Source organism: Labeo rohita, chromosome 2 (assembly GCF_022985175.1).
Source record: "Labeo rohita strain BAU-BD-2019 chromosome 2, IGBB_LRoh.1.0, whole genome shotgun sequence".
NCBI lineage: Eukaryota > Metazoa > Chordata > Actinopteri > Cypriniformes > Cyprinidae > Labeo > Labeo rohita.
In genome coordinates, this window is record NC_066870.1 from 20,154,409 (window position 1) to 20,177,903 (window position 23,495).

General features: G+C 37.5%; 2 protein-coding genes and 1 long non-coding RNA gene across 4 annotated transcripts in view; all 3 read left to right on the forward strand.

Annotated features, from left to right (window-relative positions):
* Positions 1–12,277, forward strand: part of dlgap1a (discs, large (Drosophila) homolog-associated protein 1a) — a 129,074-nt gene extending 116,797 nt beyond the window's left edge. The window contains exons 7-12 of one of the 2 annotated variants that reach the window (XM_051131005.1): positions 493–932; positions 1,193–1,272; positions 4,181–4,599; positions 5,121–5,212; positions 7,313–7,465; positions 8,054–12,277. In XM_051131005.1, the coding sequence (XP_050986962.1) occupies positions 493–932; positions 1,193–1,272; positions 4,181–4,599; positions 5,121–5,212; positions 7,313–7,465; positions 8,054–8,269 (1,400 nt within the window). In that variant the 3' untranslated portion in view covers positions 8,270–12,277. The remainder of the gene's footprint in view (positions 1–492; positions 933–1,192; positions 1,273–4,180; positions 4,600–5,120; positions 5,213–7,312; positions 7,466–8,053) is intronic. The other variant, XM_051131013.1, reaches the window with a different exon arrangement.
* A 396-nt stretch (positions 12,278–12,673) lies between these two features.
* On the forward strand, positions 12,674–15,876 carry LOC127173859 (uncharacterized). The gene is made up of 3 exons (XR_007828813.1): positions 12,674–12,773; positions 13,132–13,224; positions 15,592–15,876. It is a non-coding gene; the product is annotated as an uncharacterized LOC127173859 (long non-coding RNA).
* A 4,635-nt stretch (positions 15,877–20,511) lies between these two features.
* Positions 20,512–21,768, forward strand: ptf1a (pancreas associated transcription factor 1a). The gene is made up of 2 exons (XM_051138984.1): positions 20,512–21,199; positions 21,288–21,768. The coding sequence occupies exons 1-2, from the start codon at positions 20,605–20,607 to the stop codon at positions 21,488–21,490; spliced, it is 798 nt and encodes a 265-aa protein (XP_050994941.1). The 5' UTR covers positions 20,512–20,604; the 3' UTR covers positions 21,491–21,768.
* The last annotated feature ends 1,727 nt before the right edge of the window (positions 21,769–23,495 follow it).

The window sequence follows — 23,495 nt, forward strand, 5'->3', positions numbered from 1 at the left end:
TAATTTAATTATATGTAATGACAATTTACAGTTTACTTACACTTTTGATCAATTTAATGTATTCTTGCTAAATAAAATAATTGATTTGAATAATTGAAAATTAATGATCAATAAAATGATACGTTAAAATACGTTAAAATTTTAATATTGTGAAACTTAAAATAACTGTTTTCTATTCAAAATATCTTAATTTAATATATACTTGATGGCAAAAGTGAATTTTCAGCAGCTATTACTCTAGTCTTCAGTGTCACATGATCTTTCAGAATTCATTCTAATTTGCTGATTTGAAAATCAAGAAACATTTCTTATTATTGTCAACTCTGCTCATTTGCTGCTTAATATTTTTGTGGAAATTCTGAAATTCTTTAAGGATATTTTTTTAAGCATTTACCTCAACTGTTTGAATACGTTTGTCATCCGTCCTTATTTGTAAGCTAGTGTGAATAAAAGCATCTGAAAAATTAATAACTGTACTTTTTATTTCTATAGTATCATCATGTATCACCACCTACAAGAAGACTCCTCCGCCTGTACCTCCTCGCACCTCCACCAAGCCCTTCATCTCCATCACGGCCCAGAGCAGCACCGAGTCTGCGCAGGACGCTTACATGGACGGTCCCGGGACGCGGGGCGAGCCCGTCCTCCACTCTGGCCTGAGCAATTCCACCGAGAGCATTGACAGCATGAAAGCGCTGACGGCAGCCATCGAAGCGGCCAACGCTCAGATCCACGGCCCAGTCAGTCAACACGTCAGCAACAGCACCATCACAATCAGCACTACCCCTCCCTCTCCGCTGCCCATGCAAATGCCCATGCCCATGCCTATGCCTATGCCTATGCCTGTGCCCGTCCCCATACCCATACCAGCCCTGGAAGACGTCCGCAGGGATGTGCTCAGGAAGAGCAGGTGCCTTTCTATCGGCATCCAGGTGAGTGAGATTCAGGAGATGTCCTGCACACTATAAGAACAGCATTTAGTTGTAATATACACTTTATCAGATGTTTGTACACAAACAAAATTCTTAAAATATATATTCACACAAGTTAAGTCTTACACAAGCTGATCGTTTTATTTCTGTATACAAACCCACACAGGGTGAGTTGGAGATTTGTTTACTTCTCCCTGAGGTAGATGATTCTTCAAATGAGTGTGGAGGTGGCTGGTTTACTGTGTGATCTGTTTAAACAGGTGGATGGGCCTGAGGACCAGGACCTGGAGGACCAGTCCAAGTTTCAGTCAGTGGGGATTCAGGTTGAGGAAGATCATGGGTGAGTCTATGTTTATACGTTTTCACTTGAAAACACATCTTTTTCTCTCCGCTTTTTGCAAATGCCATTTTCGCATTGTAGTTTACAGTAGACTGTGAAAATTTCATGTATGTTATATGTGCAGCAGCAGTATTTCTTACATGCTCACAGACAGAACAATGTTTATACCAGTTTTGTGACTGTTATGTACTAATTTCACACTGTTGCTGAAGATATGTTACTTCGTACACTCTTCATATTACAGTCCTGCAAAGACGACAGAAAATTTACCGCTGTGCAGTTTACAGCAAAACAGTTGCTGTCCGGTGGCACAACATGGGAATGTGTGCGACCTGGATGCCAGTGAATGGTGGGATATTTTCAGGAATAAAATGATAGTGTCAGAACAGTTGCGTAAAAATGTCAAATTCGAAATCTTTTATGTCAAATTCAAAAATCTATATGTGTAACCTTTCTTTACATTTCTAATTCAAACAATCCATTAAGAGCAAGCAGAATTAGAAGTTACAAATCAAAGAAATCAATATTAACAAAATTCATTTGCACTACAGAGGTGGCAGAGAAAAACATGAATTCATAACAGTTCATAACAATGTGAGATTAATGTTTTACTTATAACATTTTGAAAAACAGAAATATTGACTGATGGATTGAAATGATTTAAATACCTAACTGAAATGATACTTTAAAAATGAAATTAAAACTGTCAGTAGGTGGCGGCAAGTCACTGAGTTTATCACTGAATCAGTTATTCAATTGATTTGTTTGAACGGCTGATTCATTCAGGAACTAAGTAAGTGACTGTCTTTATGAATGGGTAATCGAATCATTGATTCAGATAGGTCACATTTAAAGGGGTCATCGGATGCAAAGTTCATTTTTACATGTTGTTTGAACATTAATGTGTGTTGGCAGTGTATGTACACATCTACTCTATAATGCTAAAAATCCATGTAGTGGTTTTTAATTAATCTGTAAAAATAATATCCCCTTTTTCAAATCGAGCCATTCTCAGATGGCTGTCTGAGACAGAGGCCGCTCCCACTTACATCAGATCAGCTGAAACAGTCCGACCTCCATTGTTTCGATGCAGGAGCAGGGATGTAAGTTAGACAAGAATATCTCAGATTGAGCAATTGAGGTGTTGTGTTGCTGGATGTAATAATGAACATAGTGGTCGTCATTTACTCCCGACATCTGAGCCGCTGAAGATGCAGTGGATTACATTTGTTTGTGAAGGGAATGCGCATTCCGCTCTACATATATCCGTCTATGTTCGCGCAAATCATTTGTGATTCAGCTTCACTTACAGCAGAAGTGAGTATAAGGGGTTTTTTATGAATCTTTGCGATCACCTTTCCTAATAACATGCTAGTTAGCAAGTTTAGCAGCTAAATGTGGTTAAAGTAAACAGGTTTGTCACTCCACAGAGAGAAGAGAGGGGTGGGGCGAGTAGAGCTCATTAACATTTAAAGCAACCTTCACCAGAACAGGATGATTTTTGCAGAGCTGATTTTTTGAGGTAAAAAAGGTGTTATTTACACTACCTAAAAGAAATTTTAACCAAAGCATGTTGTAGACTTTTCATTAAGACCCTAAAGAATCATATCAACTTGTGGAAAATGGGCATCCGATGCCCCCTTTAAATGTCTTTACTCACATTTTTCATTATTATGCATCCTTGATTAGATTAGAAGTAATTTAGAAGTAATGTAACACTTATTCTGTGTTGTTTTTGTTAGATTAGCATCCAGTGATTCAGAGCAGAAACCATCATAGACAAGTAGTGGTCAATATTGTTTGATTACACCATTGTGTTATTATATTGACTCGGGCTGCATCGAAAGTTTTCTAAAAAAATCCAAAATCCAAAATGATTAAAAACAAGTCCCATCATGACCTGCTCTTTGTGTCCTTCCTTGCTCCATTTCCTCTCATTTAATTAACTTGGTCTAAAATGTGTCTGATCTGTGTGTTTTATAAAAACTGCTTCAATGTACAGATTAATGCAGTGTTTCAAAGTCCATATTGTTGCTTTCTGAAAAATATTGTTTATCCCCTGCAGCTGTTATATTGCATGCTGCATAAGGTGAGAGTGCATTAAAATCAAGGATTAAGAAACTCTGCATTATGGAAACACTTTCACTTTATTAAATTTATTGAGCAGGGACAGGATTATCCCAGGAGCACTAAAGCTGGCACACCATGCATCTTCTCAAAACTGCCTAGCTAGACAGGATTTTTAGGCACTATAGACATGCTCCTGATGCCGCAAATTGTAGACAACAGATTATGCTGCACCCTAAAAGGCCTAATTTCGAAGTACCACTACATAGTACTTTATTTTTTTCGATAAGACATGAAGTTTAGCAAAACGATTTCATCAGATATGCTGGAACAAAACTAAAGGAGAGCTTAAATGTTTATTATTTCATCACTGAAAAGTGTTGACAGAAAACCAGCTTTAAATGATGCATTATTTTATGCAATTTTTATGCTACACCATTTTATTAAATTATCACTAGATGTGTGCTTTAAATAAGTCTCTTTGGGGAACACTTGAGTGGTTATTTGTCTGCCGAATAAATTATGTTTGTGCCTACAAGAGCATCTCAAACAAGTTACTTTGTGTTATACATGTAGGCAGTACACAACTCATGTTTTAAGACAGAACTCCTAGATTTGAGTCATAAGAGTACTTGGACATAATGAATACAAAAAAATATATTTTAAATCTTTCCTAGTTCCATTTATGCCCTTTTTCATAATTGTATTGAATCATTATATTTAAATAATGATTTCAGTATAATAATGAAAACAGTTTGTCTACCACAAAATCTAAATTAAGATTTACTTTTTTATGTGCATTTGAAGCAAACCTTGTTTCTTTTGTTTTTCTTGGGCTCAGTCACCGGCGGTTCAAGCGCTCTAATAGCGTGACGGCAGCGGTGCAGGCTGATCTGGACACTCCGGACTACACACCAGCTGACTCTCCTGTCACAGATTTCCCCTCATCGGGCTGCTTGTCAAGGCAGTACTCACGTGATGCCGCCACCTCCACCGTCAGCATCCAGGGCTCAGGGAATCACTACCACGCCTGTACCTCAGATGACTATGAGGACGTTGGCTTTGATCCCTCCATCCTGCCTCCACCTGACCCTTGGATCGATAGCGTAACGGAAGATCCCTTGGAAGTCGTGGGCCGCTCGGTTTGTCAGCGTGACGGCCGCTGGTTCCTGAAGCTCCTGCAGGCTGAGACAGAACGCATGGAGGGCTGGTGCAGGCAAATGGAGCATGATGAGAAGGAGAACAAGCTTCCTGATGAAGGTTAGTGTCTTGTTTACCCATAATGGAGTCTCGTATAAAAATCTTATAGCAGGTCAGTTATCTTAAGAAAGTAAATTATCGTTTTTAACATTGTAGTTGGTACTGTGTCCTCTGTGTATTGTTTTAGTGCCCAACATGCCTGTGAAAATAACTTTTTAAGCTGTATTAATTTACAGCAACTTAAATATGGACTGCAGATGATTAAGGATGCAGATATCACTGAAATAGCACATGCAAAAATGCAACAACTATTTAATTAATTAATCTCATCTGCATTAAAGTAATCTGCCCCCTGCTGGACATCCTGGTCCTCACACTCTTTGCTTAAAATCTCAGGTGTTGTTTTTATTTAAAGGAATAGTTCTCCCAAAAATAAAAATTCTGTCATTAATTACTCACCCTCATGTCGTTTCAAATCTGTAAGACCTTTATTCATCCTCAGAACACAAATTAGTATATTTTTGATGAAATCCGAGAGCTTTCTGATCCTGCTCACCTGTTTGTTTTTGTGTGCTGTTCAGTCCTGGGGAAGATCCGTAGTGCAGTGGGAAGTGCACAGCTGCTTATGTCCCAGAAGTTTCAGCAGTTCAGGGAACTGTGCGAGGAAAATCTGGTGAGTACTAGTAGAAATTATATAATAAGCATTTATTTGACAGAATCAACTTACATTACAAATTGAATCACCATTGAATCACATAGAACTGAGCTGAATAAGACACTGTTGCCTTCTGTATAACTGTTTATAGCTGACTATTTGTTTCAGAATAGATGAACTTTACTCTGTTGTTAAACTGAACTAAAGCAATGATTTTTATATTTATCAAATTGATATAATACAGTTTTATGCAAAAGTTTGGGAACCCCTTGCAGAATCTGTGAATAATTTTAACAAAATAAGAGAGATCATACAAAATGCATGTTAATTTTTATTTAGTACTGTCCTGGGTAAGATATTTTACATAAAAGATGTTTACATATAGTCCACACGACAAAAAAATAGCTGAAATTATTAAAATAACCCCCTTCAAAAGTTTGGGAACCCTTGGTTCTTAATACTGTGTGTGGTTACCTGGATGATCTACGATCTGTTTTTTTTTGTTTTGTGATAGTTGTTCATGAGTCACTTGTTTGTTCTATACAGTTAAACTGAGCACTGTTCTTCAGAAAAATCCTCCAGGTTCTGCAGATTCTTCAGTTTTCCAGCATCTTTTGCATATTTGAACCCTTTCCAGCAATGACTGTATGATGACTCAAACACAGCTATTAAAAAAGATTCAAACACTCACTGATGCTCCAGACAGAAACACAGTGCATTAAAGGAGAAGTCCACTTCCAGAACAAAAATTGACAGATAATGTACTCACCCCTTGTCATCCAAGATGTTCATGACAGTTCGGGTATGCCGAAAAATTCCCATCTCATGTTCTCCCTCAACCTCAAAATCGCCCTATATCGCTGTTTTACCTGTTAAGGGTGTTTGATCTTCTTTGCATGTTCTCTTTGCAAAGACTGGGTCGGTACTTCTGCAGTGATGTAGGATGATTTTGAAATGATTCTTGAAGTTGAGGGAGAAAATACGATTGGAGTTTTTCGACATACCCTAACTGTCTTGAACCATAATACTCAGAGTTTAAGGAGAGCAAGACAAAGACGAGCGTTTGAGATTTAAAAAGTATTTAAATTGTATTTTTTTAATGAAAATAACCGATCATTTCGCTAGATAAGACCCTTCTTCCTCGGCTGGGATCATTTACAACCGCATTTGGGATTGTTTGAAGCTGCATTTAAACTGCATTCAAAATCGGGGCACCATATCAGTATATTATAGGGAGAAAAATGCTGAAATGTTTCCCTTTAAAAAAACATAATTTCTTTACGACTGAAGAAAGAAGGACATGAACATCTTGGATGACAAGGGGGTGAGTACATTATCTGTAATTTTTTGTTCTGGAAGTGGACTTCTTCTTTAAAAGCCAGGGGTGGAAACTTCTTGAATTTCCGGGAAACATTTGAGTATTTTCTGTTGCTTCCAAAATGCAGTACTAAATGGAAAAAAATGACATCTTCATCCTGCTCAAAAGTTTTCACCCCCAGCTCTTAATGCATCGTGTTTCCTTCTTGAGCATCAGTGAGTGTTTGATCCTTTTTTAATGTATTAAACTGTAATACACTGAAGTGTATTTGATGAAGTTTAATTCATGAATTCTGCTATTTTCCTGTTTATTACTGTGAATCTGCTTTGAAAGAATCTTTATTATATAAAGTGCTATAGAAATAAAACCTTGACTCAAGAGTTTGAGAAGAAAGCAAAGAAAGTAGTACTTTTATTCATCAAGGATGGATTAAATTGATGAAAAATGACAGTCAAAACATTTATAATGTTTTAAAGGCTTTATTTCAAATAAAAACTCTTCTTTTTATTTATCAAAACAGACTTCACAATATTTCATAATATTACTGCTTGTGCTTTTGTATGTTTTTTTAAACTAAATTCATCCTTGGTGAACATAAGAGACTTCTTTCAAAAACATAAAAAAAAATATTATCAACCCCACACTTTTAAACAGTAGTGTATCTAGATATTTGGAAAAGAATGGAACTGTGTGTCCCTTTGCACTTTACCAGAATGGACACACCAGCTCCAAGAAAACCGTTCTATTAAGGCTTATCAGATGTTTAGACAGCACAGCTAATTCTTCTTTTGGCTCAGCAGAATCCAAACGCTCACCCACGGCCAGTGGCTCAAGATCTCGCAGGGTTCTGGGACATGCTTCAACTTTCCATTGAGAACATCAGCTTAAAGTTCGACGAGCTTCACCAGCTCAAAGCCAACAACTGGAGACCCCTCGACCCCCCTGAAAGAAAGGTAAAACAAACTTGCAGAATCAGAAAGGAGTCATTGAGAAATGAAGAAAAAGAATGCAGACATGCTAGCTGCCTGATTGAAGGGCAATGTTGCTTTTTTCATTCATGTGCATGGTCTGTTGCTTCTGTAGTGTGATATTATGCATTCAAGGGTGGGCACTGGCAATAACAAACCTCCAAAATCCACACTATTGTGAATTATTATAAATTTGCCTCTTGAAATGTTGCTGTTGCCTCCCTACGGCTCATGTCGGTCTGTTGGTCTAATGTGACTGTGAATGTTTCATTCACTCTTTAATTTCCTGACATCCTCTTCATGTTTGTTTTGTTTGTTTGTTTGACAGTGAGCTGTTTTCAGAAGTCATTCCATCCGGCACGCACCATGGGGGCAGCGGCCCCCAACCTCTCACCCCCGCCGGGCCGCTCTCTTACCGCACTCAGTCGGCCGCGGAAGCGTTAGCGCCGCTCCGTAACGCTAGCCGCGGCTGGCCTTAGCGCTGTCTGTGTGCAGGTGTGCCATATTGCTGTCTCCGCTCGTCTTTCTCCGCCCGCCGCGGCGGCTAACTGACTGTTTGTCATCCCTGTTCAGGAGAGAAGGCTGCCTCCCCCAGTGCCAAAGAAACCCCCGAAAGGCCACCCTCCCCTGGCCAGAGATCGCTCGCTGGAAAGCACCGAGAAGCAGCGTCAGGAGGCGCGCAAGCGTTTGATGGCGGCCAAACGAGCCGCGTCAGTACGGCAGAACTCGGCCACAGAGAGCGCAGACAGCATCGAGATCTATATACCTGAAGCGCAGACCAGACTATGAAACTGCCAATCATGAAAACGCACTCACACACAAACGCCTAAGTGCAGAATTCCGCCGTGAGCACAACACGTCACACAGATCTATATTTGCCTAATGCTAAGATCACTGTAAATTTGGAGCGACAGACACCAGCACCATAATAGCACAGGAGTAGTAATTTGACCTTTCATCATTTCAAAAATGACAACCAACATAGACGTACATCATATTTCTATGAACCCAAGATGTTAGTCAGGAAAAATGACTTGCTTAATTTTACACAAATGAAAACAAGGCTGCAGGTTATGCTGTTTTAAGGTCAACCTAATTAACATATAGTTTCCTTGTTTTTTAATCTCATGGAAGCAAACATCAGTGGTTCAAGCTTAATTTTATGAAGCTATGAGAATACCTTTTGTGCACAAAGAAAACAAAAATAATGACTTTATTCAACAATTCTTCACCTCTGCGTCAACCTAGCACCATTTTGGAGAGTATCACGACGCACGCACGTGCACGTGTTCTACGTCAGCAGCATCCGTTGTTTACGTGCGAAGAAAGCGTGCACATGCATTGAATCACTGATGTCACATGGACTATTTTGTTAATGTTCTTGGTACCTTTCTGGGCCTTGAACGTGGTGGTACCCTTGCTGTTTATGAAGGGTCAGAAAGCATAAAAAATATCTTAATTTGTGTTCCACTGACGAACATGAGGGTGAGTAATTAATGAATTAATTTTTGGGTTAACTAACCTTTTAAACGTCCTGAAAGTCCTGAAAGTTTTTTTTGTTGTTGTTGTATTAATACTCTTAAAGGAATAGTTCAATCAAAAATTTTAATTTTGTCATCATTTACTCACCCTCATGTTGTACTAAACCTGTATGAGTTTCTTTCTTACGTTGAAGAATCAAACAGTTGTTGGTCCCCATTGACTTCCATGGTAGGGAAAAAACACTATGGAAGTCAATGGGGACAATCAACTGTTTGATTACCAGCATTCTTCAAAATATCTTCTTTTGTGTTCAACATGAGAAAGAAACTTATACAGGTTTGGAATGACATGAGGGTGAGTAAATGATGACAAAATTTTTTTTTCTTTGAGAAGCATCAATGCATAAAATATTAAGACTTGTTTTCATAAATTATATCTTAAACACTACTGTTCAAAACTTTGGGATGTTAAGAATTCTGTTTAATGAAAAATACAGTAAAAATTGGTAATATTGTAAAAAAAAATTACAATTTAACATTTTATGTTTATGTTTTTATTTTAAAATGTATTCCTGTAATGGCAAAGCACCCATTATTCCAATCTTCAGTGATTCTTAAGAAATCATTCTAATATGCTGATTTGGTGCTCAAGAAAAATTATCATTATCATATGTTGAAAACACTTCTATGAATTAATATTTTTGTTGAAACTGATACATTTGTTTTCAGAATGCTTTGATGAATAGAAAGTACAAAAGAACATATAGTCTTTTGTAACACTATGGATGACTTCACTCTCACTTTTGATTAATTTAATGCATCCTTTCTGAATAAAAGTATAAAATTTATATTTTCAGGAAAAAAAATAACACTGGCTAATAATTTCACTTGTTTTAAAGTTGTAAAAATGCCAGTGTGGTTGCACAAAATACACTAGTATTAAACATACATTATCTAACAGCAAGTCTTTCATGTCTTATGCAGTGTTGCTTCTTAATTGATCTTGTTGTGAGGATTTTAACTGGACAATTAAACAAAACTCTGTTGAAAAAATAGCATATATATGGATGTTAGGTATGCTTTGAAGCATGGCAGCTAGATTGAGCTGGTTAAGATGATCTTTAGCTGGTCACGAGCTGGTTCAAGCTGGTCATGTGCTGGTCCTGAACAGGAGCTAGTTGCTTAAGACCAGCTAAGGACCAGCTTAAACCAGCTCAGACCGGCAGCCATGCTAGGTAAAACATACCCAACCAGCATATGCTGTTTTTTCAACAGGGAAGTCCTCATTTATAATATGGTTTTTCCAGTGCTTAATGATGTACTGTTGAATACAACTATCAACCTTTTGTTCATATACAGCAGCATTTCTTTACATCTAGAACAGAATCTAAACTGTCCCTCGTAGCCTCGCTTTTATTTGCGTTAAATTAACTGCGTACCCTGAATAAGATCTATGACTAGATCATTAACACGCACACTATTTGGAGCTCAGCCACTTTATATATACTATTTTTAATTTTTACGCATGTGGTTACATGCGATTTGTTTGTAAACGCATATAAACACGGTTACACGCATACTTGCGTAATGACCTCTCTCAGAGCCATGGGCTGACCTTTGTTCACCATGTAGATAAACATGGGCATATACACACGTATATACTTTATCATTTAACAGTTCTACGCAGACTTATGACAAATAATAAACATAAGCGCATTCACTCTGAGTGGAACAGGCTGGGTGTTTGTAATATAATCTGTCTGTACCTTTTTCCTTAAGGGTTGAAGGAATGTTATAGCAGGTTTAATGTTTTACTTCTCCAGTCGTTCCCATCTGTCTTTCTCTTTCACACATTGTCTTAATCTGATGATCTAAAAAGATGTGATCATAGTGAATTACGTTCCTAGCCATGTGAAGTAGATAAACCCTCTCTCTCAGACCCTCTTGCCATTTGGGAAATACTGTATCCTGTTGTCGTTTTGCATTTCTGCTTTTCTCTGAAGAGCAGAAGTGCTCGCAGTTTTTTTTTTTGTTTTTTTCCACGCTTCCATCCCTACCCTCTCTTTTCTCTTTTTTTTATAGTACAATTGGAAAATAATGACCATATAACAGGGTATTTTAAGCTAAAAGCAATACTCATGAGAAATTCTAATGTTGCTACATTCTTTTGATGTAAAACTGATTCATTGCTAATGAAAAGATGCCTTCACTATTCCGTAGCCATTTCTGTTTCTTGTCATTCTGACGCTTGCTATTGTGAACGCTTATCAATGGCCACTCTTGAGCAGTTCTTCTTATTTTAAATCCTCTTTAGTCATATATGGGACATTTAGGCACATTATTATATTCTTTAGTGTATAAACTACGAATAAACTTACTAATCATTTTTCTAACATAGATTTGGGGCCTTCTGTGGATTTTTATGTAGACAAGTAGAGGTACTTCAATGAGACGACTGCAAAAAAAAAATGACACTAGAAGGGGAGTTTTAATAAAATGCAAGCTTTTCATCATTGTTCACGAGATTATGTCTTTCCAGTAGCAATTTCAGTGACTTAATTTAATGTGTTTTAATACTGTGTCGGGGCACAGGGGGAAGTTTTTTTTGTAAGCTTTGTGCTCAAAAGGGTTGTGACTCTGAGAGGACCGTGTGACTCTGCCTGATCGGCCACGTCAGGTGAGCTAAACTAGCGTTAAACTCTCAGGAAAAGACAGAGACGAAGTGAGTGCAGCAAATTCAGGGTCTCCCAGTGGTGACGTTTTACGCGTGTTTCTTGTGAGCGTGTTTGCGTGTTCACTGCACACAGGCGTGAGTCTGTTTGTGTTTTAAAAGAATGTATGTATCTTTATGGTAATTAGGTGTGTGTGAGAGCCTGTGTGCATCATGTGTGTGCGTGTGTGTGCGAGTCTATAAAAGTGCTTCCTGATTTTATTGGTTAACACAATCTTTGAATTTTTTCTGTTGGTTGAAGTCAAGTAGCCTCATGAACTCGTGTACAGTATCAAAGCCCCTTGTTCTTATTTTAGTCTATATTGTTTGTACAAGAAAACAATGATGAGGATGTTCCTGTAAGCATGCAGACACAATATGAGTCCTATAGATATATATCTGATTTATACTATTATTTATTTATTTATTTATGTACTTATTTATTTGTCTTATCTATTTAGGATTTATTTTATACGGTTTTGATTCTGTTTAGTGATCTGTCATGCCACCCTCATATTGTGAATATGTTGTACTGTATGTATAAACATTATATGTGCATACATACGATGAACAAAGAATAAATTCTTGAAACTTTATTTGTCTTGACATGCATTATAAAATATACACAACTGTTTTCATTTTGCAATATTGTCATGATGGGAATTTAAAACCTTACTGATGTAAGAAACACTGGGTTTATAATGAAAAAGCTTATTGTCATAATTTTACTGCTTTACATAACATAGGCCAACTGTTCAGGTGGCTTTTACGGGAACACGGATATTGCTCGGTGGGATATAAGCTCCTTTTTTATGTTTGTATAATATTTACAGTTTTAGCAAGACTACCTAGGAGTGAATTCAGGTAAAAAGGGACGCTTTTGCATTGAGATAACTGAGTAAAAATGTCCCAGTTCACTTGAATTCACCCCTGTAATGTTGCCTGCAGTTACCTAGTTTGAACAAAAGGAGACGCTGTAACGAAAGCAACATAACGCTCATTCGCTATCACCAAATACTGGGGCCAGACGCTGTGCAACATAACATTGGCATCATATTCATGAGATGGAGGATTTTAAGAGAACTAGTGGGATTCTTTACAGGTAAGTCTGACTAGGTCAGCAACCTGCTTAATTAATTAGCTTAGTTTAGCCAAATGTTGTTGACTGGGCTGCGTGGAGGACGAAGGGCGGGAAGACTGTTTGTAAACAATCATTGGTGCTTGCAAAGCTAATAATATTCCTCATTATTCCTCAAATCATCTGTGTATAATTCATTCCGCAACAAACAAGAATGATAGCTTAATAAAGCGGCTCCTGAAGAAAATTGTGTTATGAATTCTGTTTGTGATTAGGACATATCCAATTCACTTAAATACAAGTCATGTTAGGTCAAATTGTGATGCAGTTTCACTTAAGAGTTCTTAAAATGTAATACGACAATGCTATCTTCCAACACTAGGTGTCACTGAGGATCTAGCAACAAAGCACTTGTTGCACCATCCCGCATATAGGCCTACAGCACCTCCTTTAATTAGGACGACCGGTTACTAAGGTATTGTGTAAATTAGCTTTTATTTAATAGACATAATTAGGAACATTTTTGCCTAAAGTGAAAACTATTGTACATATCATCTTAGAATTTTTCACTGTTTGTTTCCCAAAATGATGAAGTAACTAGCTAATCAGAGTAATCATACGCAGACTCATTCAAGTCACCTAGAAAATCGCACTTTTGTTTATGTGCACTTTATGACGCTTTATGCCTTGCATTGTGAGTTTAATATCAGAGTGCTTTTGATATTATTTGAAACATGAAATGGTGTAATATTTCTGACAACACCGCGAACGTCATCATCTTGTCATTGCCAGGATTAACCGCAAAAAAGAAAAAGAAAAAAAAAAGTTAAAATAAATTTGCATGATTCTAAGGCAACATTTCAGTACTTAATGTATTAACACTGGAATGTTGGGCATGGGGATGTTCTGTTCAAACAATATATTTATACAAAACGTTCCAAACAAAAAACAAAAAAAAAAAAAAAACTCCAACCAATTGAGAATCACTGAGTGAAAGATGATTTTAGCAGATTATTTTTAATGCATTAATATCTTATTGCAAAGTTATTTACATACGGTTGTAAGCTACAGTAGTCTACAATGGCCTATTATGTTTATGAACATAATAAACTAAGAGGGAAAGACAAATATCAATATTCATATGCAATCTGATTCATTTAAGACAGCTATAATTATTATTTGCAAAAACGATAACACGGGCCCAGTTTCAGAAAACAATTGATTTAAACTAGGCCTATTAAACGTGTGTTAAACGTGCCGATTTAGCCTACTGTTTCCTTAGAACGCACTTAATATGAACGCGCATAATATTAGTTAATTATGTTCATAAACATAATAGGCCATTGTAGGCTAAATTGTAGCCTACTGTACAACACTAATAATCTAAATTGTAAAACCGTATGTAAAGAACTTTGCAATGTATTAAATTATTATTAAATATTAAAAATATGCTGCTAAAATCATCTTTCAGTCAGTGATTCTCAATTGGTTGGAATTTTTTTTTTTTTTTCGTTTTGCATAAATATATTGTTTTAACAGAACATTCCCATGCCCAATATTCGAACTTAAAGGGTATATATGAGGGGAAAGGTGTATATATGGATACATTTATATATACAGACCAAATAACACTCACAACACTTTTTAATGCTGGTAATAAATTGCGACAATAAAGCCGTGCCTAGTTTGGACATTTTAGGGGGAAATCCTTGCCATATATTGCTGATGATGTCAAAGGCCGTGCGCAGTGAAACTTTGTTGTATTTTTAACATATAAATCACCTGACTAATTACTAATATTAAGTAGTTTAATTGGGCCCTTTTGGTTTTTGTTCATATTTGACTCAAAAATCACAATTCCACTGTTATTTATGCTTCAGCAAAATTGTCAGATGTCATGTTATATTACTAATTTAGCATTTTGTAATGTGTAGTTTTAATGTGTGATCAGTTGGGTTTTAATTCGTCATGGAACAAACTAGACAGTTTGTACCTATTAATAATTGTATTATGTTTACCTTCATATTAAGCCTGTTTCATAACTTTCAACGTTCATCTTTTGACAAGATTTTATCACTCTTCTGACGAGCTAGAGAAGTTGCGAAATTTGGACCTTCAGCACCTGACAGCTCCCATACGAAAAATCTGGTTGCTGGTTTGTAAAATATTTCATGCATGTAGCACTTTTCTGTTAAGGACTTAATTTCACAATCTAAATATTTTTAAATCAATTATAATCTGAACAGATTGTTAATTTTTGACAAAGTTTGAATTTTTAAACTTGTAGATAGTTGTTGTGATGAATAATGAATAGAAATAGGAACTAATGCAGTGATACCAGGCGACCCTCCACCCCCCTCGCTCCCCTTTTCCTTAGGTTTATTTGATGGACGCTATAAGACAAACACCTCACTAATCTGAAACAGCCTGCGGGCAGCCATATTTTCAGATTAACACAGATAGACAAATCAATTAGTCTAGGATGTAGTGAATCAATAATCTTCTTAATCTCCGTCGAGGATAAACGTAATAATAACTATGTAACACTTTTATAGGTGCTGTTTACGCTTTTGAGAGGATTATGATTAGCCTACGCTTCCAACTACATTCCCCAGTTCCAGATCCATGAAACTGATGCGTTTAATCTAGGATAAAATATAATGGGTTTAATCGAAGTGTTTATTCGATTAAATACCTTTGATTCAGTAGCTACATTGAGTCTGGGTTTCTACTGACACTTGAAGAATAAACCATTGCCTTTAACACATTAAGGGACAATGTGTCCCCGTGTGATGTGACACTTAAGAAAGAACGCTTTATTTGTTCATCTCTGTGAATGCAGGAATCCCTCCACACCCCACGACTGGCGTTCTAATTTGTCTGGCAAGCTGGAGGACGAGCGCTCGGTGCGCTGTTGCTGCTCCTGTTGCTCTGGCGCATGTGGCTGGATTCCCAGGGATCCCCAGTGTTCTGCAGCTTGCGCTCCTAACATCTATGACCCTTCAAAGAGGCCGTGAAAACGCAAAGCTCCTGTAGTCAATAGTTGTCTACCAGTCAACCTTTTTGAATACCAGGTCAATAAATGTAAAGTGTGGAAACAATGAAAGCCACTTGACAGGCGCGTCGACAAAGTGTGGTGCCTTTTATCGTTTTACATTACCCAACACGCGAGGACCAATGCCACTCACATCGTGCGGCTTTTGTTTCAACAATTGTTGGTTATTTGTAGCCGAAAATAGATTTTTTTTAAATGGCCCACGAGTGTCTTCCAGGGAAGCCAAGTCAAAAATCATGTCTTCTAAAACGCTGGCGTCTCAAGTGGTTTGGTGCACCTACTATCAAACCCATATTACCTTGTTAAATAGCCCAATTATTGTCATTGATTGATTCACTTAATCTGCCTTTATATGTAATCCTTTATCTAATCTGGTTTGACACAAAAGATTAAACGGATTAGCAGCGATTTCCACTGCATTTGGAATTAAATCAACTTTCCTCTCGCCAATCCAAACTGTTTCCAAAACAACTAATAATTAATTATTATTATTGTTAATAATATTATTAATATTGTTTTTTTCTAAGCTAATGACGTGTCTTTTCCTGCTGCTTGCAGCCTTTACTCGCCTCATGAACGGTAATGCACCATGACCTGAAATAAGACGTCTCATTTATAATGCTCATCGTTGTAATATCTGTTCAAAAATCCATGTGTTGCTATTCCCATGCTAGCCCAAGGTCTGCAGCCGCGGCCGCTGAGATATGTGACATTGCTTAATTGATAGCGCAAAGGTGACGGTCACGGTCCTGTCTGTGCTTAATGGCTGAATGACTCGCTTTGCTGAACAACCGGTGGGCGTTCAGGTGCCACTTGTGTCGCTCCACAGTGGACTACAGGTGCACCATTCCAATTCATGGGGCAGTTTATATGCGCGTTATGCACTTGAACTTTGTGCTCTTGAGTAAATAGCCGTTAAGTGACATTTCTAATGTTATATAGCCTAAACAAAATCATTAGGCTACTCGCTGAAATTTCACAAAATATTGACGTTTTCTGTAAGAAATGGGTGTTTGCACCTCGTCAATTTTTACAATATAAAGCGATAAAATAATTAAACAGCCCTCTTACAAAAAAAGGAGAGACACATTTATCAACACCTTTTTTAATATTCTAAATACGCGTTTTAGCATACAAGCTGTACGGCTGCTCTGTTCATTCAGTGCCGGCAGTGGGTCTCTTTGAGTGCAGAGCGCGCAAGTGGTGTGATTCCCACGGATTGTCCCTCGCGTTGCAGCTTGCAGCGGGGTGCAACAACCATACACTCACCAGACCCTTTTTTCCCTTTTACTAACAAAGTGACCCCCTCCATCTTTATTTGAATAGCAGAGAATAAGGGTTGTTTATGGGCTCCAACCAGTTAGCATCTCAGGTACCAGCATAATTTGTTGTGAGGTGTCTTACAAACCTCCTCATTGGCGACCACTGTGAGGCACACTGCTCTTAATGCCAGTACCAGCCCCCTACATAATAAAACCATACCCGCTGCTTGTCGTTTCTCCGCTGGTATATTTATTCGTGTTTGTTATTCAAGTACTTGTAGAATGATGTCTCGTGTTAAAAGAAAACATTAAAGCACCCACTTTATAGGATAAAGAAACTCGCTCTTTTACAAAAATCTATGGGAATTTGTTGGTCAAAAGCGTGGCGCTCCCTGCTACAACTCAACTGCAACTCTACAATATTTATTTTAAATTCAGTTTAGCTGGCATTTATTTGTTTCGCCGGGTCGATCTATTTTAAACTTTAAAAAAAATATTTCAGGACATTAACGTTAAGGTTTGAATGGAGGATTAACCTACGTTTTCCAACACATTTTAAATTGTTTTTTACATGAATGATTTTCTAAGTAATAGTTAAACCATTGTTCTCTCACTTTTTAATATTTATGAATAATAAAGCAGTTTGAAGCATGAGAGAAAATGTACAAACATGACACTTTTTTACCGAAATGTAAAATTTTCAGCTGTCAGAAGGTACTGAGATACACTTTAGTTGCTAATATGCACTTTTAAACTATTATTATGTGCCTTTAAACTTAATATGTGACCCTGGACAACAAAACCTGTCATAAGGGTCAATTTTTTTAAATTGAGTTTTAAACATCATCTGAAATTTGAATAAATCAGCGTTCCATTGATATATAGGATATGACAACATTTGGCCAAGATACAGCTATTTGAAAATCTGAAATACGAGGGTGCAAAAAAAAAATCAGAATATTATTTAAAGTTGTTTAAATTAAGTTTTTAACAATGCGTATTACTAATCAAAAATTAGACTGTGATATATTTACTGTAGGAAATTTACAAATTATCTTCATGGAACATGATCTTCACTTAATATCCTAATGATTTTGGCATAAAAGAAAAATCAGTCATTTTGACCCATATAACCTTATGGAGGTAAATAAGGTACAATACTTTTATACCTTAAAGTACCCCCTAACTCTATCTTTTGTTTTAAGAGTTGCCGCTAAACTCTCTGTTTAAATAGCATTGATATCTTTCACTGAATCAACAGATTTGAATGCCCGAGTTGAAAATGGAAACTTTTTTTTTTCACAGAGACAACTATTTAATTTGTCATTCTGCAGATGTCTTTCAAATAGCGCCTCACTTAATGTACAACTCAGTCAGTCATTTTTATGTTTGTTTTGCCTTTCAATATTTTTCCGCCTCTTCAAGAACGCGCATTGTCGTTTAGGGTGACTATAGGTTGTTCGTATTGAAAGCTGAACGCCCCCGCTTTAGCACTGAGGCTCTCGCCTTATTCTTGTGATTGTTTCTTGAACAGGCGAGTGTCCACTGCTTCGATACAAACGTGCGGCCTGGCATCCTACAACCCGTGATTGATGAGAGACCTATTCTTTAGCCTTTCTGCCTCTTAAATGACAGCTCCTTTCACTGACATCACTCATACACAAATGTTTGTGCTGTATTGTATGGACCTCGTGGACTACCAATGGGGCTTTAACATAGCTGCATGTCTTGATAATTAAGAGGCCGATGGAAGGGGCTTCGCGCACGCGAATGGTGAGCGCCTGAATGGTTACCTGCTTTAAGAGGAGCCTCAAGGTGACAGGGTCAACAGTACGCCTACCTACCTCTCTGACCCCTTAATTACATGTGATAACTGGGTGCACTTTATCCAACCACTGTTGATGGTGGAGAGACAAAACTAACATTTAAGCGTCAATAATTGAGAGAGCGCAGCATGTCCACTTGTCTGTCTGTTCGTTGAACAGCAGAGGAACTGAGAAATTACCCAATTCAGTAAATGTAAAAACGGGTCGGAAATTCCAGACACACACACACAAAATATATATATATATATATATATATATATATATATATATATATATATATATATATGGTGGTACCTTTTCGAAAGGTACACCTTTGTACCATATTTACCCTTAACAGGTGCATGTCTTTAAAATAAAGGTTCTTTACTGACATCTTGGTTTAATGAAAAAACTTTAAAGTGATAGTTTACTCAAAGATGAAAATCCGGTCATTAATTACTCACCCTCATGTCCTTGCCAACCCGCAATACCTTCACTCATCTTTGAACACAAATGAAGATATTACGAGGTTAAGACGCTACAAGAATACTTTTTGTGCGCAAATAAAACAAAAATAACGATTTTATTCAACAGTTCTTCTCCTTCGCTTCACTCTAGCGCCACGACAGTACCACAACACTTGAGCTCTGCATAAACAAGGCCCAGTGCATGCGTCGTGATAGGGTGACGCAAAGGAGAAGAATTGTTGAATAAAGTCTTAATTTCTTGTTATATTTGCACACACACACACACAAAAATACGGTTTGAACCACTGATGTCACATGCACCAAGTCCTTACTGCTTTTCTGTGCCTTGACCCGTAGTAGGAGCCTTGCTGTCTATGGAGGGTTAGAAAACTCTGGGATTTAATCAAAAATATCTTAATTCTTAAGTTCTTGGAAGGACATGAAGGTGAGTAATTAATGACATAATTGTCATTTTTGGGTAAACTGTCACTTTAAAGGTTTACTTTAACATCCATAGAATCTTTCTATGTCCAAAAAGTGTTCACTGAAAGGTTATTTGGGGAACCCAAAATTGTTCCACTGATGCATAAACCTCCTTTTGGAACCTTTATTTTTTAATTAAAGTGTGGTACATACATGGTGCATTTTAATAGCCTTTGAAAGTGTACCAAACCAATGACAGCTTTTGCACTTTTTTTCTGAGAGTGCATGATAACATGCATAATAATTATATTTTAAGGAAGTTAATTTAAAATATTCGTGCACTGCAGTTATATAATTACAAATGTGGGTTTCCTTTAATTACTTTTGTATTATAAAATTTAGTGTGTCATTTGGGTCGATTAAAGTGTATGTAAACGATATAAAATTATTTACGTGAGAAAAACGGTTTTATTTATTCCGGTTATTTGGTTTGACTGAGACACTGACGGAGAGACGATTTCTGATACAGTTGTCAATATAGGCAGTCGCTTTGTCGACAATTTAGGAGCATGTCCTGTCTCGGTGTTTTGGGCTCAGGGGGCGTGTACTGAGGGGGTGGCCTGTAAACATGCCTTATCCTAAGGTGAGCTGCCTCAGCTGCGGGCGCTGGGGATGCTTGGCGCTGATTGGTTGGCGCTTACGGTCAATGGCACGCGACTATGGATGTAGTTATAAGAGTCCTCGCGTGCCGCCTTTCAAACTGAACCAACTCTTGAGCATCAAGAGGAAAGATCGAAGAGTCGGCGATTGTTGTTACTGGGCAACACCAACACAGCACAAAAAATGGACACTGTGTTGGATCCATTCACAGGCTTAGACTCCTTCTCCTCCCCTTATTTCGACGACGATGACTTCTTCACGGACCACTCGTCGAGGGACCACTTGGACACAGACGACTTTCTGGATGAGGACGTCGATTTCCTCACCAATCAAATCCAAGAATATTATAAGGACAGTCGGATATCGCAGGACGGAGATTATTGTGACGCTGGCAACTTCTCGTTTTCCTCTTCGTCTTCGACTTTCTCGTACGGATGCCCTGACAGCACCTCGGAACTGTCCCCTCACAGAGACGGTCCCTTGCTGAAGAGGCGGAGGCGCATGAGATCCGAAGCCGAGATGCAACAGTTGCGACAAGCCGCCAACGTCCGGGAGCGACGGAGAATGCAGTCCATTAACGACGCTTTCGAAGGACTGCGATCTCACATCCCTACTCTACCATACGAGAAGAGACTTTCAAAAGTTGACACTTTACGCCTGGCGATCGGCTACATAAACTTCCTTGCAGAACTTGTGCAGTCCGACATGCCAATCCGGAACCCACACAGTGATACTTTAAACCAACCTAAAAAAGTCATCATTTGCCACAGAGGAACAAGTATGTATATCATTATCATTGTATTATTTATTATTATTATCATTAGCATTATTATTGGTACTAATCAACTCTCGCTCGTTTTTTCTAGGATCCCCATCTCCAAATGACCCAGACTACGGGTTGCCTCCTCTCGCCGGACACTCTCTGTCATGGACTGATGAAAAGCAGTTAAAAGATCAAAACATCATTCGGACAGCGAAAGTCTGGACACCAGAGGACCCACGAAAGTTGCACTTAAAATCATCCATCAACAACATTGAGAATGAACCCCCCTTTAACTTTATTTCCTAAGGCAGTGCCATTGTTATTCTGTATACACATTGTGTACAATTGAATTGTATGGATATATCCATGTTTTGTTTATTTGTAATGTATTATTGTTACTATCTGTGTTTCAGCTTTTTAGTCTGAATTGAAGATAAGGCCACTGGCAATCATTGTGTGACGTATTTAATTGTTTAATTGTGCTGTAATATATTTTTCTAATTTAATACGGATTTTATGTCAAACAAAACTTATTTTTATACAAACCGAACATGATCTATATTTATACTGGTGTGATGACTCAATAAAATTTGTCTAATATCTCACTCATGTGTTCGAATCTTTTAATGTATATAAAACAATTTCTAAATCCAAATGGACATTTCCATTGTTTGTTTTCTTGAAGATCAACAATGGTTTAAAATATCAATTTTAATGATTTTAAATTTAAATTTAGACAAACATGCATCCTATGGTGTATACACAATACATAATTCAAATTTTACAACGTTGTACCGTCAATAAAATAAGCATATGACGATATATCTTCTAGACAGGTCATCTTTTATTCTGTGCCTATGAATAGAGTCAAATGGTGCGATTAACTGTAACTAAAACGTGATTTCTGAATAGATACTTTAATGTGAGGTGTGAAGCCCTGGATATAGTGCAGAACGACAGCTGAAAGATGTCACTATTTATCATTATGGAAATCTGACGGACCCTCGCTGTGACTCTGACAGTTTGGGTGAAAAATAAATAAATAACTAAACAGGAGAGAAACGAGTATGTTTTAAAGTGTGGCTCCAAATTGGTAAAAGAGGCATGACGTTTCCTTTGCCTTGGGCAGTTGGCCTGGGTACACTGCAGGTGCTCCAAGGCAAAATTTTCCCGTGGTATCCACTTGTGTTTTATGTACCCAGTTGTCTCTACGTCAGCTCTCGCAGTTATTAAGAGGTAGCCCAAACACATGCCCATGTCCACATGTCCAATGTAAACTCATGAAGAGCGACTGGAGGCTAAAATCATGGATAGACTGGAACTGGAATCACAGGTATTTATTTAATAATCGTTTAACATCTCAGTTGTTTATAATGTTTGTTATTGCTTGTTCGTTATGTCACATTATTAATATATTGTGTGGAAACATTATTAAATATACTTGTTATTACTGGTTAGCAATGCATTTATTTCCCTATTTTGTTAGTTATCATGCAAGGTTATTATGACTGTTTAATTAGTGTCAACAATATTTTGCAAACTCCATTGTGAACGTCTCTAATGAATTAAATGAAATCTTAACTGATCGACATAATCCAACCTTTCCATGTATTAGCGCCTCATTAAACGCGTTGATTTCTGCTATCCAGGGCGCAGGACTAAAACCATGTAATCCCATTATGCTCATTAGAAAGTCAAATGTTACCAAGTCAGACTTAACTAAGATAAAGGACCCCAGACGTCTTATGGCGATTTCAACTATTTGCCCGTGGTAACATTTCAATTTGATTAGGGGGAAGACAAAAATCCTGCTATCATTGTATTTTGGCACCTCATGCTAGTGAAAGAGAGTGTTTGAAAACAGGCACAGTACAAAACCCTTAAAGCATCTTTTGGAAGAGCGCCGATGGAGCGGAAGAAAAAGGCTGATGCACTGGATCTTTTCAGGTTCTATTTTGTCACTTTTGGCTTGGCAGCTTAAAAGGCGACCATTTATTGCTTGTCAGGTTTATTCCCGTTATTAGCCTATGTGTTCCAACGTCCCACAGATTCTTTTGGAAAGTCCGCGGTTGTGGATGCCCGTGGGTAGATAATGGTGTTGTGCGGAACTGAAATTAGAATAGCCTACTTGTTGCACAAGTCATTACGCTGCAGGGCGATCTCATGTTGGCTTTGCGCAGTTTGCTCAGTCGTGGTGATTTCGTTTAAAACAAGATACAAACAAACAGAATTTCATGACTATGTTTTTTTTTAACTAAGTTTTTACTCTTGTTCTGCGTGCGTTAAAGCAGACAGTAAAATTTGATCAAAA

Coding starts and splice junctions, on each gene's coding strand:
- ptf1a (XM_051138984.1), top strand. CDS start 20,605: ATGGACACTGTGTTGGATCCATTCACAGGCTTAGACTCCTTCTCCTCC. Junction 21,200..21,287: donor CATTTGCCACAGAGGAACAA/GTATGTATATCA, acceptor CGTTTTTTCTAG/GATCCCCATCTCCAAATGAC.